At 39.9% G+C, this 13691-nt stretch overlaps 1 protein-coding gene across 1 annotated transcript; it reads right to left on the bottom strand.

The window, feature by feature from the left end:
- Window positions 1-1825: 1825 nt before the first annotated feature.
- LOC140191767 (ras-related protein Rab-5B) lies at window positions 1826-13548 on the bottom strand. Its single transcript, XM_072249489.1, has 6 exons — window positions 13430-13548; window positions 11567-11830; window positions 8072-8223; window positions 7400-7522; window positions 6722-6815; window positions 1826-4766 (listed from the first exon to the last, which is right to left on the bottom strand). Exons 2-6 carry the CDS (start codon window positions 11727-11729, stop codon window positions 4651-4653), a joined length of 648 nt encoding a protein of 215 aa, XP_072105590.1. The 5' UTR covers window positions 11730-11830; window positions 13430-13548; the 3' UTR covers window positions 1826-4650.
- Between the last annotated feature and the right edge of the window lie 143 nt (window positions 13549-13691).

The raw sequence follows: 13691 nt of genomic DNA on the forward strand, positions 1-13691 counted from the left end.
CCTCCAACCTGAGTGTGGCTTCATCTTTACAGTAGAGGAGGCAGTGGATAGAGATGTCAGAATGGGAATGGGATGTGGAATTAAATCCCCTTCTCGCAATTCCTCCGTCTCCGCCGCACCTGCTCTCAGGATGAGGCTTTTCATTCTAGGACGAGGGAGATGTCTTCCTTTTTTAAAGAAAGGGGCTTCCCTTCCTCCACTATCAACTCTGCTCTTAAACGCATCTCCCCTATTTCATGTACATCTGCTCTCACTCCATCCTCCCGCCACCCCACTAGGAATAGGGTTCCCCTGGTCCTCACCTACCACCCCACCAGCCTCCGGGTCCAACATATTATTCTCTGTAACTTCCGCCACCTCCAACGGGATCCCACCACTAAGCACATCTTTCCCTCCACCCCCCCCTGCATTCCCCAGGGATCGCTCCCTACGCAACTCCCTTGTCCATTCGTCCCCCCCATCCCTCCCCACTGATCTCCCTCCTGGCACTTATCCGTGTAAGTGGAACAAGTGCTACACATGCCCTTACACTTCCTCCCTTACCACCATTCAGGGCCCCAAACAGTCCTTCCAGGTGAGGCAACACTTCACCTGTGAGTCGACTGGGGTGATATACTGCGTCCGGTGCTCCCGCTGTGGCCTTTTATATATTGGCGAGACCTGACACAGACTGGGAAACCGCTTTGCTGAACACCTACGCTCTGTCCGCCAGAGAAAGCAGGACCTCCCAGTGGCCACACATTTTAATTCCACATCCCATTCCCATTCTGACATGTCTATCCACGGCCTCCTCTACTGTAAAGATGAAGCCACACTCAGGTTGGAGGAACACCACCTTATATTCCGTCTGGGTAGCCTCCAACCTGATGGCATGAACATCGACTTCTCTAACTTCCGCTAAGGCCCCACCTCCCCCTCATACCCCATCTGTTACTTATTTTTATACACACATTCTTTCTCTCACTCTCCTTTTTCTCCCTCTGTCCCTCTGAATATACCTCTTGCCCATCCTCTGGGTTCCCCCCCGCCCTCCTCTGTCTTTCTTCCCGGACCTCCTGTCCCATGATCCTCTCATATCCCTTTTGCCTATCACCTGTCCAGCTCTTGGCTCCATCCCTCCCCCTCCTGTCTTCTCCTATCATTTTGGATCTCCCCCTCCCCCTTTCAAATCCCTTACTCATTCTTCCCTCAGTTAGTCCTGACGAAGGGTCTTGGCCTGAAACGTCGACTGTACCTCTTCCTACAGATGCTGCCTGGCCTGCTGCGTTCACCAGCAACTTTGATGTGAGTCACATTTATGCAGAGGCCAACTCCAGAATTAATGCTCAAGGTCAAGAGCTAGGAGTGAACAGAACAGCAGAGTCAAGTAGCACTGTTAAGTTTATTATAGAAAAAAAGAATCAGCTTTAAAAACATTAATATGCACATTGAACAAAATGTTGCCTTCTGGACTAGCTGTATTCAAGGCACAAAATAATTCTGGATCCATTGGCAAAATAGGAGACAAATACTGATCAGCTATGATATCACTTAGAAACTGCCTAGGAACCAGATTACAATGTTCAACTGACTAGCAGCTCATTTATTATATTGTAGGGCTGAGGGTAGGGTGGAGAAGAAAGTGTCTTCCTTGGTCACTTGCAGCAATTGATTAGCAACTATCCATATAATTTAAGGTTGTGGAAGTTAAATGAAATTAAAAATTAAGCACAAAATGCAATCACTTCACTGTAAGCAACCAGACAAAAATTGTTCAGGAAAGAACATTTGTGGTACCATAAATTGTCATGATACATGATGTGATATACTACAGACTCCATTGAAATTTCTAGGCAATAACTTTTAATCTTTAAGGATAACATACAAAATGCAGCCCTCAATGCACAAATCCAGGTTATCCCAAATACATGTGGCCAAGTGCCCTCATTAGGATGCACCAAACTTACTCATAGTAATTAAATCCAAAAAAAGTAACAACATATTAGATGGCCATCTGTTAATTAGGATGGCCATGGTTTAATTGCAACAAGTTTAAGATGGCTTAATTACAAAAAACAGTAAATTGTATAATGAATTGTGGCATCATATTGACAAGTTATTTGACCAGTTTCTTGCCATGAAATTCAACCTCTCAGGATCTGCATAGTGGTTATTTTTAAAATCAAGTGCCCATAACTGCACTGTTCACTTCCAGTTGAAGAGAGAGGGAAAAATATAATCAGGATTAGTGGGTTAATGCTATTAGTAGAAATCTAGTCAGTCTTGTACACTGATGCAAGTGATGCAAAATGCATTCTCCCCAACCATGACAGCTACCATAAAAGAACCACATCTAGCCTTATGAAGACAGATTTGATAAGAGCAGTTTGGGTTGCAAGAACCAAACTACCAAAAAAAAAAGCAAGCAACATTACAACTACACCTCAAAAGATTTGATAAAAGTGAATTTTTAAAAAAATCATGTACAGTTGGAATCAATGCCCAAATGACAAACCCATTTTTCCTCCCCCTGTCCCCTTCAGTATCAACTAGAGAATGTCAAATTTTGGAATATTATCAGTGCCTGGATTTGCATGTGTACAAAGATGGGCAATGAGGCACCAGATTAGACAAATACATCAAGAAAACCACTAAAGTGCATCAGAAGAGTAAATTCCTATTCAAGGCCTAATCATTCATTATGTGCCCCAAAAAAACTGATAAAAGGCACAATTTAAAACTCCATCTGTTTTTGAAGATTCTTTAGATGTTCCAAATTTAAACTAATGTATTGATAGTGTTTGGCTTTGGCCCAATTTCTACCTGTACTGCAGACAGTTGCAGCTGAACATCAACAAACTGCCCAAATCAGGCCTCTTCTAACCAATTCCACAAAATTACAGAAAAGAACAAACTTGGTTTAAATGTTAGCTTTGTCATCACAAGGGAATTGACTAGTTTTCATCCTATAAATGTCCAATAGGAAAGAAAATATTGGAATTGCTATAAAAATTTCTTGGTTGCTGCATTGCAAATGGTAATTTGTAAAATAATCCACATTCCAAGACCATTCAACTTTATGTTATTTCTATTAATTCATTCCAAAAAGTGAATGGTGTTTTTATGCAAACCAAAACAGAGAAATTTCCATGTCAAATATTTCAGGTTGCATCAGTTCAAGTGTTTGCAAGTGATGGTTAGTGTAGAGAAAGAGAAAGAATATCAAATATTCAACACATTCAATTTATCTTTTGAAGTTAAATATTTGTGGGAATCAAAGTAACAGGGCAAAATTAAGGCATGGTACTGGAAGTTAAAGCTGCAGTATCCTACTGCATAGCTAGAATGAGCAGTGCTTTCAATTTCTATAGCAGAAACTAAATCCAAGAGGAATTGATAAAACCATAGAACTTAAATTCTTTTATTGGATCACTGCCAGAGTTCAAACATGTAGCCAAAATTACTGAAATGCTTAAAAAATAGTTCATCAAGAAAGTAAAATCTCCCACCTTGTGGTGCATCCAATGAGACCAGTTCTTTTCAACAGATGCTGCAGTACTGAACCCAGCTTTGACAGTGTCAGGTAGCAAACCAAAGTGCTCTGTAGGTGTCACTTTAGTCATGCCCCAGTCCAGAAGCCAGAACCTATTTATATATTTATTTTTTTTTTTAATATAGAGAGCAAGTGGACTGAACTATTCAGGACATGTAGTGGTCAGTCAGTATAGAGCTTGTTTAACAGTTTCTACTCCATTAAAAAAAAAGGTTCATTAAGTAGCCAATTTATGACACAGGCCATCAAGAGCACAAGCCAAATTACAGCTCAGTTTTGAGCATCCATTCATGGTTTCTGACCCATGCATTAGTTTTGTGGCATACTCTCCTTTGACGGTTTACATTTTTTTTTATATATAAAAATTGCATGCCTCATACAGCTTATCCAATACAAGCAGTACAGAGAATGAGAACAGTGCAGAGTTGAAGCCCCATGCTGACAGAACCCAATTTTCCCCAAACCATTGAAACCCAAGGTGCCACCTACAGTAGTTTTAACTAAAAAAACCTTGTTAATTCAGAAGTATACACAATGCTCAAGTATTCAGTGACCTACAATCTTATTGCACCAATAACTAGTAGCCAGAGTTTAACAGATTTTAGCAGCCAATTTCTCCTCTAGGATAACTAACCTACTGTTCAGTACAGAACCACTTTTACATTTGCCATCCTAGAAAAAGCCAATTCCTACAATTTTCAGAGCTGCAAAAATCACCCATCAGCCAAAGCTTATGTAAATACTGATTTAATCTCATGTGCAGTTTAAAAATACAGGGCATGAATTGATAAGTGGGGATACTGCAGCTTTTGTGCTAAATGCAAACAAAGTTACACCACTGGAATTTGAGCAAATTCTTAACATACAATGTTTAAAACAGGTTTTGAAGAACTGGTGTTCTAGAGATAAGTGCATCCACATGAACATCATTTAAGAGGGTAAAAGGTTGATATTTGCATCTATAATACAAAGTAAAGACTGGTTTAAGTTCCATATCCATTCTGCAGGTACTTTCTTGACCAAAGCACTGCAAAAACAGGCATGGATGGAGAGACTGAATTTCCACTTCTTATCAAATGTGCAGCTGTTAACTGGAGCAAGCTCCCTTCATCATTCTCTTAGTTGCTACAACACTGGCTTTTGTTCTGCTGAGATGGTTCATGGAGATCCACACCTCTGTTGCGCCCAGCTGCTCCACTGACATTCTGGAGTTCACTCTTTGGCAACTTCTTGGCTGGAAGATAAAGACACGAGTAATGGTGCTCCCCAAGTGAAACAGGTGGTTTATCAGGCTTTCAAAAGCATTGATCACTTGCTGTCTCCTCTACACTGGGGTTAGGCAGATAAGGCGACTTTTGTAGAATCCCTCCAGTCAGTCTGCAAACCCAACTGAACCTCTGGCTGTCTGTTAGTTTAATTCTCCACTCGTCAATTTCTACTTCTTACATTATTCTGGGGGCTCAAAAACCTAAGGAACATCTTATTGGTCTATAAGGCTTAATGCACCTCATTATATTTTTAAACATTCAGATAAATACTGCCCTCATTTTCTGGGTAGAGCTAATCCTAAAGATTCTCACCTGCACTTCTTTGGTACCTTCTGTGCAATTGTTTCTTAAAACCAGTCAGATGCTTGGTCTTTAGAACAGTGTTAAACAATAATGTAGGAAATACTCAGGTCAGGCAGAGTTGAAGTACCAGTGCTGACTATATTCCTTCTGATTGAGTATTGGTTTCTCCCAAATATTGCCTCATCTGCTGAGTGTTTCCAGCATTGTCTTTTCAAATTCAGCATCCAATATTTTGCTTTACTCATCTGGAAACAACTTTAAAGATGCACTGAACATACAGTTGGCACTTAATGGCAATGCAAATTTTAATGTGCAGGGAATGAGTAACATATTAATTGATACTTCAATTCTAGTCACTAGCATACTAACAAACCATGCAATTCCCACTAGACAAATACAAGGAGTCAAGTTGTCTAACAGTGGTTTGCCCAAGATATTCGATGTCAAGCATTTTGACTGAAATCCATTCAGTTGCCAGAAGTGTAGTTTTGTCAAATGCAGGAAATGTTCAGATTTTGGTTCAGCATCAAGTTGAAGCTCAGACCAGATTTGCGCAATGGATTACCACAATGAAGCAGTGAGATTTAAAAAGTATATTAAGAACAAAGGATGCTTCGAATCCACAAGAATCTACAAACCCGCTAGTGCAGCTCAAGGGGAAAGAGTTTGCATTTACATAGCGCCTCATGACATCTTCAGGCTATTCCAAAGCCCTTTTGCAAATAGGTTTGTTATGCCATTTATAGCAAAATGCAGCCGCTGATTTGCGCGCAAGGTACTGAACGGCAAATGAGATGACTAATCAGTTATTGCTTTTTGTAGCACTAGTCAAATGTTGATTAAGATCTCCAAATTCTCTTCTTGAATGGAACCGCAGGGTCTTTTACATCCACTGGAATCAGATGAAGCCTTGTGTTCTCATTTGGAAAAAATAAAACAAGCAATGTGGCAATCCTTCTATACCCAAGAACATAATCAGCTTTGGACAATGACCTGCTGAGTATTTCCAGCATTTTTATTAAAACATTTAGAGTGCATTGATATCCAACCTGGATATTGGATATTCATCTTCTAATTTATAACAGAAAATCAGCACATTTACTTGGAACACTGCTACCAAATGTTGAAAGCTTTTAACAGCTTGGAGGCCCACTGGATTTAAACCAGTGGTGTGAAAGAAATTTTAGCTTATGGTATTCAAGAAACTTTGTTCCTCAAGGAACTTTGGATGCCCAAATTACTTATTTTTAGTTGGCCTGTCATCCTTTAATGCCCCTCCCCCCATAAAAAGCCATCAGCATCAACTGATATTTCTCACTCCCACCTTGGTATACAAGTTTAAATTTATCCAAGCATATTCACTACAGGAAGTTAAAATATAATAATGTTAAGACACTTCTTCACAACTCCAAAGTGAAACTTCTCAACAATTTCAAATGCGGATGAGGGAGGGTTTTAAAAAAAAAAACAATTGATCTTGGTCTACATTTAATAGTACAAGTTACATTAATCCAAGGATAACAGTTCATTGTTCTTGCATTTTAAGTTGAAGTGGCCTGAATTTGCTCCAACTTGCAATTTATTTATTTCCAAAAGATGTTAATTCCCCATTACTTACCTATTGCCAAAAATAGGTCATTAACATTCATTGCTGTCTTTGCTGAAGTCTCCATGAACAACAAACTGTTGTCATCTGCATATGCTTGTGCTTCCTGTTTAAAAAAGGAAAAATTTGTGGAAGTACAAGGTGGTGAATAAGTCTACCACCAACTGCATTTGTACAAAATTTCATATCATCATGTTTTGTTAACACATTTTAAAGAATGTACCAGTTTTAGATTGAGTATTACACAAGCCATTAAATCCACACATCCCTTTACAAAATGCCACCTTGTGCCAGGCAACTATTCTTGTTAACAAAGAGGTGGCCACACCATCACCAAATTTGATACCACAAGAGCCATGATTGATATTCAAGCCCATCAAAAGCAGCAAACACCTACAGACTACTTAATGTCCCTCCATAACAGTAGCATAGTAGTTAGCATAACGCTATTACAGCACCAGTGATGCAGGTTCAATTCCACTGCTGTCGGCAAGAAGTTTGTACAATCATCCTGTGACCTGTGGGTTTTCTCCAGGTGCTCTGGTTTCCTCCCACATTCTAAAGATGTGAAGGTTAGTAGGTTAATTGGTCACATGGGCAGCACAGGCTCATTGGGCCGGAAGGGCCTGTTACTGAGCTGTATCCCTTATAAATGAATAGCATTCATCTCGCACATCCAGAAATACATACCTCATATTCCACCATCCTTTTGTTTGCCAGATCTGCCTTATTTCCTGACAGTGCTATAACAATACTGGGACTTGCTTGTCGCTGCAGCTCTTTCACCCATGTCTTAGCTCTTGCAAAGGTCTCCTGAGAAGAGCAACAATATTTGATTAAAATTCAGACTCCTGGAAATTCCAAATTTCAGCAGGTTACTACAGGGAAAAAAAAAGAACCAATTCACTAGGTCATTCCTTGAAGTTCCTTTTAACTGACTCAAGAAGTTCAATCGAAAGGATAAAACACCACTTAGAAAGTTACTGCAAAGGTTTGCTGGAGCAAAATCCATTAAAAACAAAATTAAGAAAAAACCTTCATTACCATGATGCACAAGGGAAGCACCATCAATTCTCTCTCCATATCGAATTTGGTAAGGTTATTCCTCATGTTCAAAACAATTCATATACAACTTAGTGAAGTATGACTAACTTGAATTAACAAATCCCTTTAGATTCATCCCCATTCCTCCATTTAGAGAGCATTTGAACATTAAAAATTCCCAAGTGCTGAATTGCTTTACATCAAAAATTAATCTCCTCACAAGTCCAAATAAGAGAAAATATGCACCAAATCATGTACAGTTATTTCATTAGATACAATTGCTGTGATCCAGCCAAGTTCACAATAGGTTGTTCTAACCTGATTGGTGATATCATAGACTACAATGGCAGCCTGAGCACCTCTGTAATACATGGGAGCTAGACTGTGATATCGCTCTTGTCCAGCAGTGTCCCAGATCTCAAACTTCACTGTCGTGTCATCCAAGCAGACAGATTGTGTGAGAAATGCAGCTGAAAAATATTAAAACCATTTTAGTCTTCATGTAAAAACTGAAGAAAGAGTCCCAATCAAGCAAATTAAATAAAAGTAACAACTTGACTGACATTTGTCCTGAAGCATATAAAGGATACACAACTAAATTGGAAAACTTCACACATTACTTGATGTTTGGACAGAACTGATAATAAACAGGTAGTAATAATATTTTAGTTACAAAATAAGAGTTTTTGTTGTCCTGCTAACAAGAGTTGTGCACTAGCTATTCAAGTGGCAGTGGAACACTGGAGTCCAATCCCATTCTCCTCACTTCCAAAAAGATCAACTATTTTTACAAATACTGCTTGACCAGCTGAGTGTTTCCAGTATTTCAGATATACAGCAGTTGAATTAAGTTTTTTTTAAAAAAAACACAAGTATGCAATTTTAAGATCACCCCAACCTAAAAGAAATATTCCCATCCAGCACTGTCAATAGAAGACATGTACACCTGCCTTGTCTACTTTGCCTCCAGTCCAAGCCTCCACTTTCCAGCACATCTTCAACCTTCTGCCACTTCAAATCTGGTTGAGTGGTGCCACAACAAAAATGTTTCAATGTCAGCAAAATCAAAGAGCTGATTATTGACCAGATGAGGAGGAGACTAGAGGTCCATGAGCCAGTCCTCATCAGGGAATCAAGAGGCACACAGAGTCAGCAATTTTAAATTTTTCACCATCATCTTTTTAGAGGATGTCCTGGCATGCAAGTGTCATTACAAAGAAAGCACGGCAGCAACTCTTCTTTCCTAGAAGTTCATGAAAATTCAGCAGGTCACCTAAAACTAGCAGATCTCCATAAATGTGTGGTACAGATTATAGAGGCAATGTTGATCAGATCTTTGTGCTGCATAACATCATAGAACAAGTACAGAGAGTAGCAGAAACAGCTGTATGTGAATTTCGTGGATTTTGAAAAGGCTTTTGATAGCATCCACAGGGAGAGCCTCTGACCAATTCTCAGATCATAGGGGAACCCTGCCAAAATTGTCCAGAGTTTCTGTGCTAGCTTCACCTGCACAGTTGGGGACTACAATTTGAACTTTGAAGTCAAGACAAGAGTCAGGCAAGGCTGTGTGATGTTGGTGGTATTATTTAAGCTGGTGATTGACTGGGCTATGAGGCAAACAATGAAAGATGAGCAGAGAGGCACTAGGTGAACTCTATTCTCTACTTTAGAAGACCTTGACTTTGTGGATGAACTCGCATTACTATCACGTACATACCAGCACACAAGAGAAAGCTAAGTGTCCATGTACCTTTAGAGGACAGGCTGGACTCAGAGTCAGCGAGAGAAAGATTCAGACCATGACCCTCAATGTAGAGTCTCCTCCTCCCATCAAGGCACGTGACATCGACTTACCCAGCGCTGGCAGACTCATCTAACTGGGCAGCATCACTCAGCAGGACGCTGGGACCAAGGACAGCATCCAGAGCAGACTCAGCAAAGCTAGAAACATCTTCAGATCAATGAGCAACATATGGGGATCAACCAAGTACAGCATCCACAGTAAGGTGAAGCTGCACCACAGCCGTGTTCTGTCCACACTCTTCTATGGGTCAGAATGCTGGCACAGGACAGGGAATGACCTTGCCAAGCTGTCATCATTCCTCACCATGAGCCTCCGGAAGATCCTCCATATTTTCTGGCCAAGAAAAGTCTCCAACCACGCCCTACTCCTTCAGTGTCACCAAGAGGACACTGCCACAATCATCCTGAGGAAATATTGGAGATGGATTGGGCACATGATGAAAAGAGAGGCCAACTCCATCACAACAACATGGCACCACACTGGAGAGGCAGAAATGAGGATCCTGAACCACAGTTGGGGCACAATAGAGAAGATGGCCAAGGACAGACAGAGATGGACACCCTTCATTGCTGCCCCCAAGTGCCGCAATGGGCAGCAAGTATAGCTGTGCGGTGGAGAGTATATTGACTGGCTGCATCACAACCTGGTATGGAAACACCAATGCCCTTGAAAGGAAAATCCTACACAAACTAGTTGGACTGGACTGTATCCACATGGGTAAAGCCCTCCCCACCATTGAGCACATCTACAAGGAGCCCTGTTGCAGGAAAGTAGCACCTATTATCAAGGATACCCACCGTCCAAGCCATGCTCTCTTCTCACTGCTGCCACCAGGAAGGTTCAGAGCCTTAGTATTCACAGTCCAGGTTCAGGAACTATTACCCCTCAATCAACAGGCTCTTGAACCAGTGGGGTTAACTTCATTTGCCCCATCACTAAATGATTCCCACAACCTATGGACTCACTTTCAAGGACTCTTCACCTCATGTTCTCCATATGTATTGCTTATTTGTTATTTTTTGTTCCCACCCACCCACCCCCCGTTTTGCATTTGCAGCTTGTCATCTTTTGCATATTGGTTGTTTGTCAGTCTTTGTAGTTATTACAAATGCCCACAAAAATATGAATCTCAGGTGACACATGTACTTTGTTAACAAATTTACTTTGAACTTTCAAGCACACAGAATTATACACACATGCCAACTTATGAAATTAATGAACAATTGTTGTAATCGGGGAGTCTGCCACTGAGTGGATTACACGAGTTTAAAAGTCACAAAACAATTAATTTATATGATTTACTTATCCCACTCCCAAACTGTTTGTATGCAGGGCGTAATTGAATATAGATTCAGAGACAGGTAGTCACAGTTTGGACAAATAGAAATAATATCCCATATGATAGCATATTTTAAAAAGTAACCAAGAGGCTACAGTAGCATTTGAAAATTCATAGAAAACAAATTATGTGTACTACTTGTGAGTTGACTTGAGAATAACAGGAAACTACTTCAAACTTAATGCATACTACAACACATTTAAGCAGATAAGTCCTAACAACAATAAACTGCAAACATCAGCTAACACATTAACCGTTACTGCCTTCTGACCCAAAGTCATCAACCAGCTTTCCCATTTCAGCAGTTCATAGCACTGAGTACTTAGGCTGCATCCATAGCTGCCAAAAACAAAACGAAAAGCAAGCTTGTAAAGCAGTCATCTTACCATTAGAAAAAAACCAAATACTAGGATGCAAGTACATGGTTCCTGTTGGGTCACTTACTGAAAACAAAAAATAGAAGAAAGCTCAGAAAGATGCAACAATGAGAATGGGACAATGTGATAACAGATATTATCACGATGTGGCAAGGTTTAACAAGCATAGCATACAAGACTGATGGGCAACAGCAAAAGACAGCCAAATCTTAAAAAAAAAGTGTGGCTAATAGGGGCAAAACCTATATTTCCTCAGCATTAGTTTCCATGGGTATACTTAGTAGACTTACCACCAATAGTGCTTTCCTGGTATTCATGGAATTGTCCTTTAACAAATCGCAGCACCAGACTGGACTTTCCCACAGCCGACTCCCCGAGTAATACAAGTTTGAACTGACAGATTTTGCTGGCTTGCGATTGACCATTTGGCCTGGATGCTCCTCTGCTGGCCATAGCCTCCACGGGAATTACAATAGAATATAGCAGAAACTGATCCTACCAATTCCAAAGGTTAAGCACTATATGGAACTAAGTTTACCTTAGAAGCATCCAACCTGCAAAATACAAATTTAACCAATTACAGTAGTCAATAGCTGATTTCTATTCAAACCCAAAGTATTTTGGTATTACAGACTAAAACAAGTCCAGCATATTTTGAACCTGTGGTCTTGATCTGTAGCAATTAACCAAGTTTATACAAGATCCAAAATTAACCAAAACCCATAATTTGAGGTTAATTACCTAGTGTAACTTCCATTATTTGAAACAAAGCATTTCCAATTTACAGAAACCTCAGGTTGCAAGTGGCACTAGTCAAATTCCAAGGGTGCTGGACTTGAGTTTCAGTTTCTATGATGAATTTTGACAAAAGAAGTGCAAAGAATTTTTAAGAGTGCAGCCATATTGTTTTAATTCTGTCACTATTCAATTTACTGGGCATGAATTTAAAAACATCAAGAAGCCTTTGCATCATCACTCAAAGCTTGTCAAGAGCAACAGCAGAGCTTTGGGCAAATTAAATAGATTCCACCATTTCAAAAGTGAAGCAAGGGGCCTGGTCACAAACTCCAATATTGAACAGATTACTCTATACCAGAAGCAATTGTACTTGGAAAGAAAAATTGACTATGGGCATCTAGGGGATAAAAAGGAGAGAAATAGGTAGGGCAGACATTAAGGTAGGTTCTGCAGAAGTGCCAGTCTGTCTCAGAGAAGTCTTCACTATGATCCCACAAGTGGTCTCAAAGCAGCCCAAGTAGTAAACTTGCAATGTATAAAAATTATATATCTTGCTGGTGGAATTCTAGTCTTCTTTGTTTAACTAAAAATGCATCGTTTTCCCAGATCATTACTTATTGCAGCATCAGGCCCATTTTACAGGGTTGACAATACAAAGCTTTGAGACTACGGGGTAGTCAACTGCCAATGGACCACTTCCTCTTTACAGCCTATTACAAGCATCACAGAAACAATGAAATCCATTTTCAACCTTTTGCTTGTCTTCCTCTTCTAACCCATAACACAAACCATTTTGTGTTATACTGTACTAAACTCATCACCGTGGCTCTAATGACAGGGTCTCTAAAAATCTATCACTTCTGCACTTGGCTCATAAAAGGTTATACGGGGTTATATTTCTTAACCAATACCGAAAATGAAAGATTTGTTAATAAAAACCACAGGGCTTTCTTCCTTAAAAAAGAAACAAATAATGAATGTTTCGCTACATTTTAATTCCAATGGGATTTACATTGAAATCTTTCGTTTCACCAGCACGAATACAAGTGTCATAATCAATGCCCATCAGAGCTCCAAATTTTTAATTCAACACAAGGAATTGGTTAAGGCCCGATGGTCGGCTTTTTTCCAAAATAACTTCAACATATTCTTGTCGGAAACCTCTAGACATTGTGTATTGACAACTTCACGTTTAAAAATATTCAACCCTCCCAAATCCGCAAAGAAAAAAAAATTAAAAATGTTTTAATTTTTCTTCTACCCGCCCATTCCCCACACCCATAACCAGCGCAACATTCTAGCCAGCAAAAAAGTCCTTCACCGAGAAAACTAGGCAAACCCGAGCCCATATTCGAAAAAGAACGAATCACTTGGATATTTATCACCAAAAGCGGATTTTAAACATTAATATATACCTCAACGACGCCTTCAACTTCGCAGATTTTTTTTTAATTGTGTCGCAAGTACTGAGAGTCAGCCAAGGCTAGACCACAGAAGTCGGTGTGAATTGATTGACGCCTCCACGGTTAAATAAAAAACTGGCACGCATTATTGATAGTAATGCTCGCCAGTTAAAAATAGTGAAGGCGGATCCATCTAATCAGACGGAAAGTCTCAGAAAAGAATCCTTGTGATTGACGGTTAGCTTGACCACTGAAGAACTACCTTTTGAGAGGT

Source organism: Mobula birostris, chromosome X, assembly GCF_030028105.1.
Source record: "Mobula birostris isolate sMobBir1 chromosome X, sMobBir1.hap1, whole genome shotgun sequence".
Classification (NCBI taxonomy): domain Eukaryota; kingdom Metazoa; phylum Chordata; class Chondrichthyes; order Myliobatiformes; family Myliobatidae; genus Mobula; species Mobula birostris.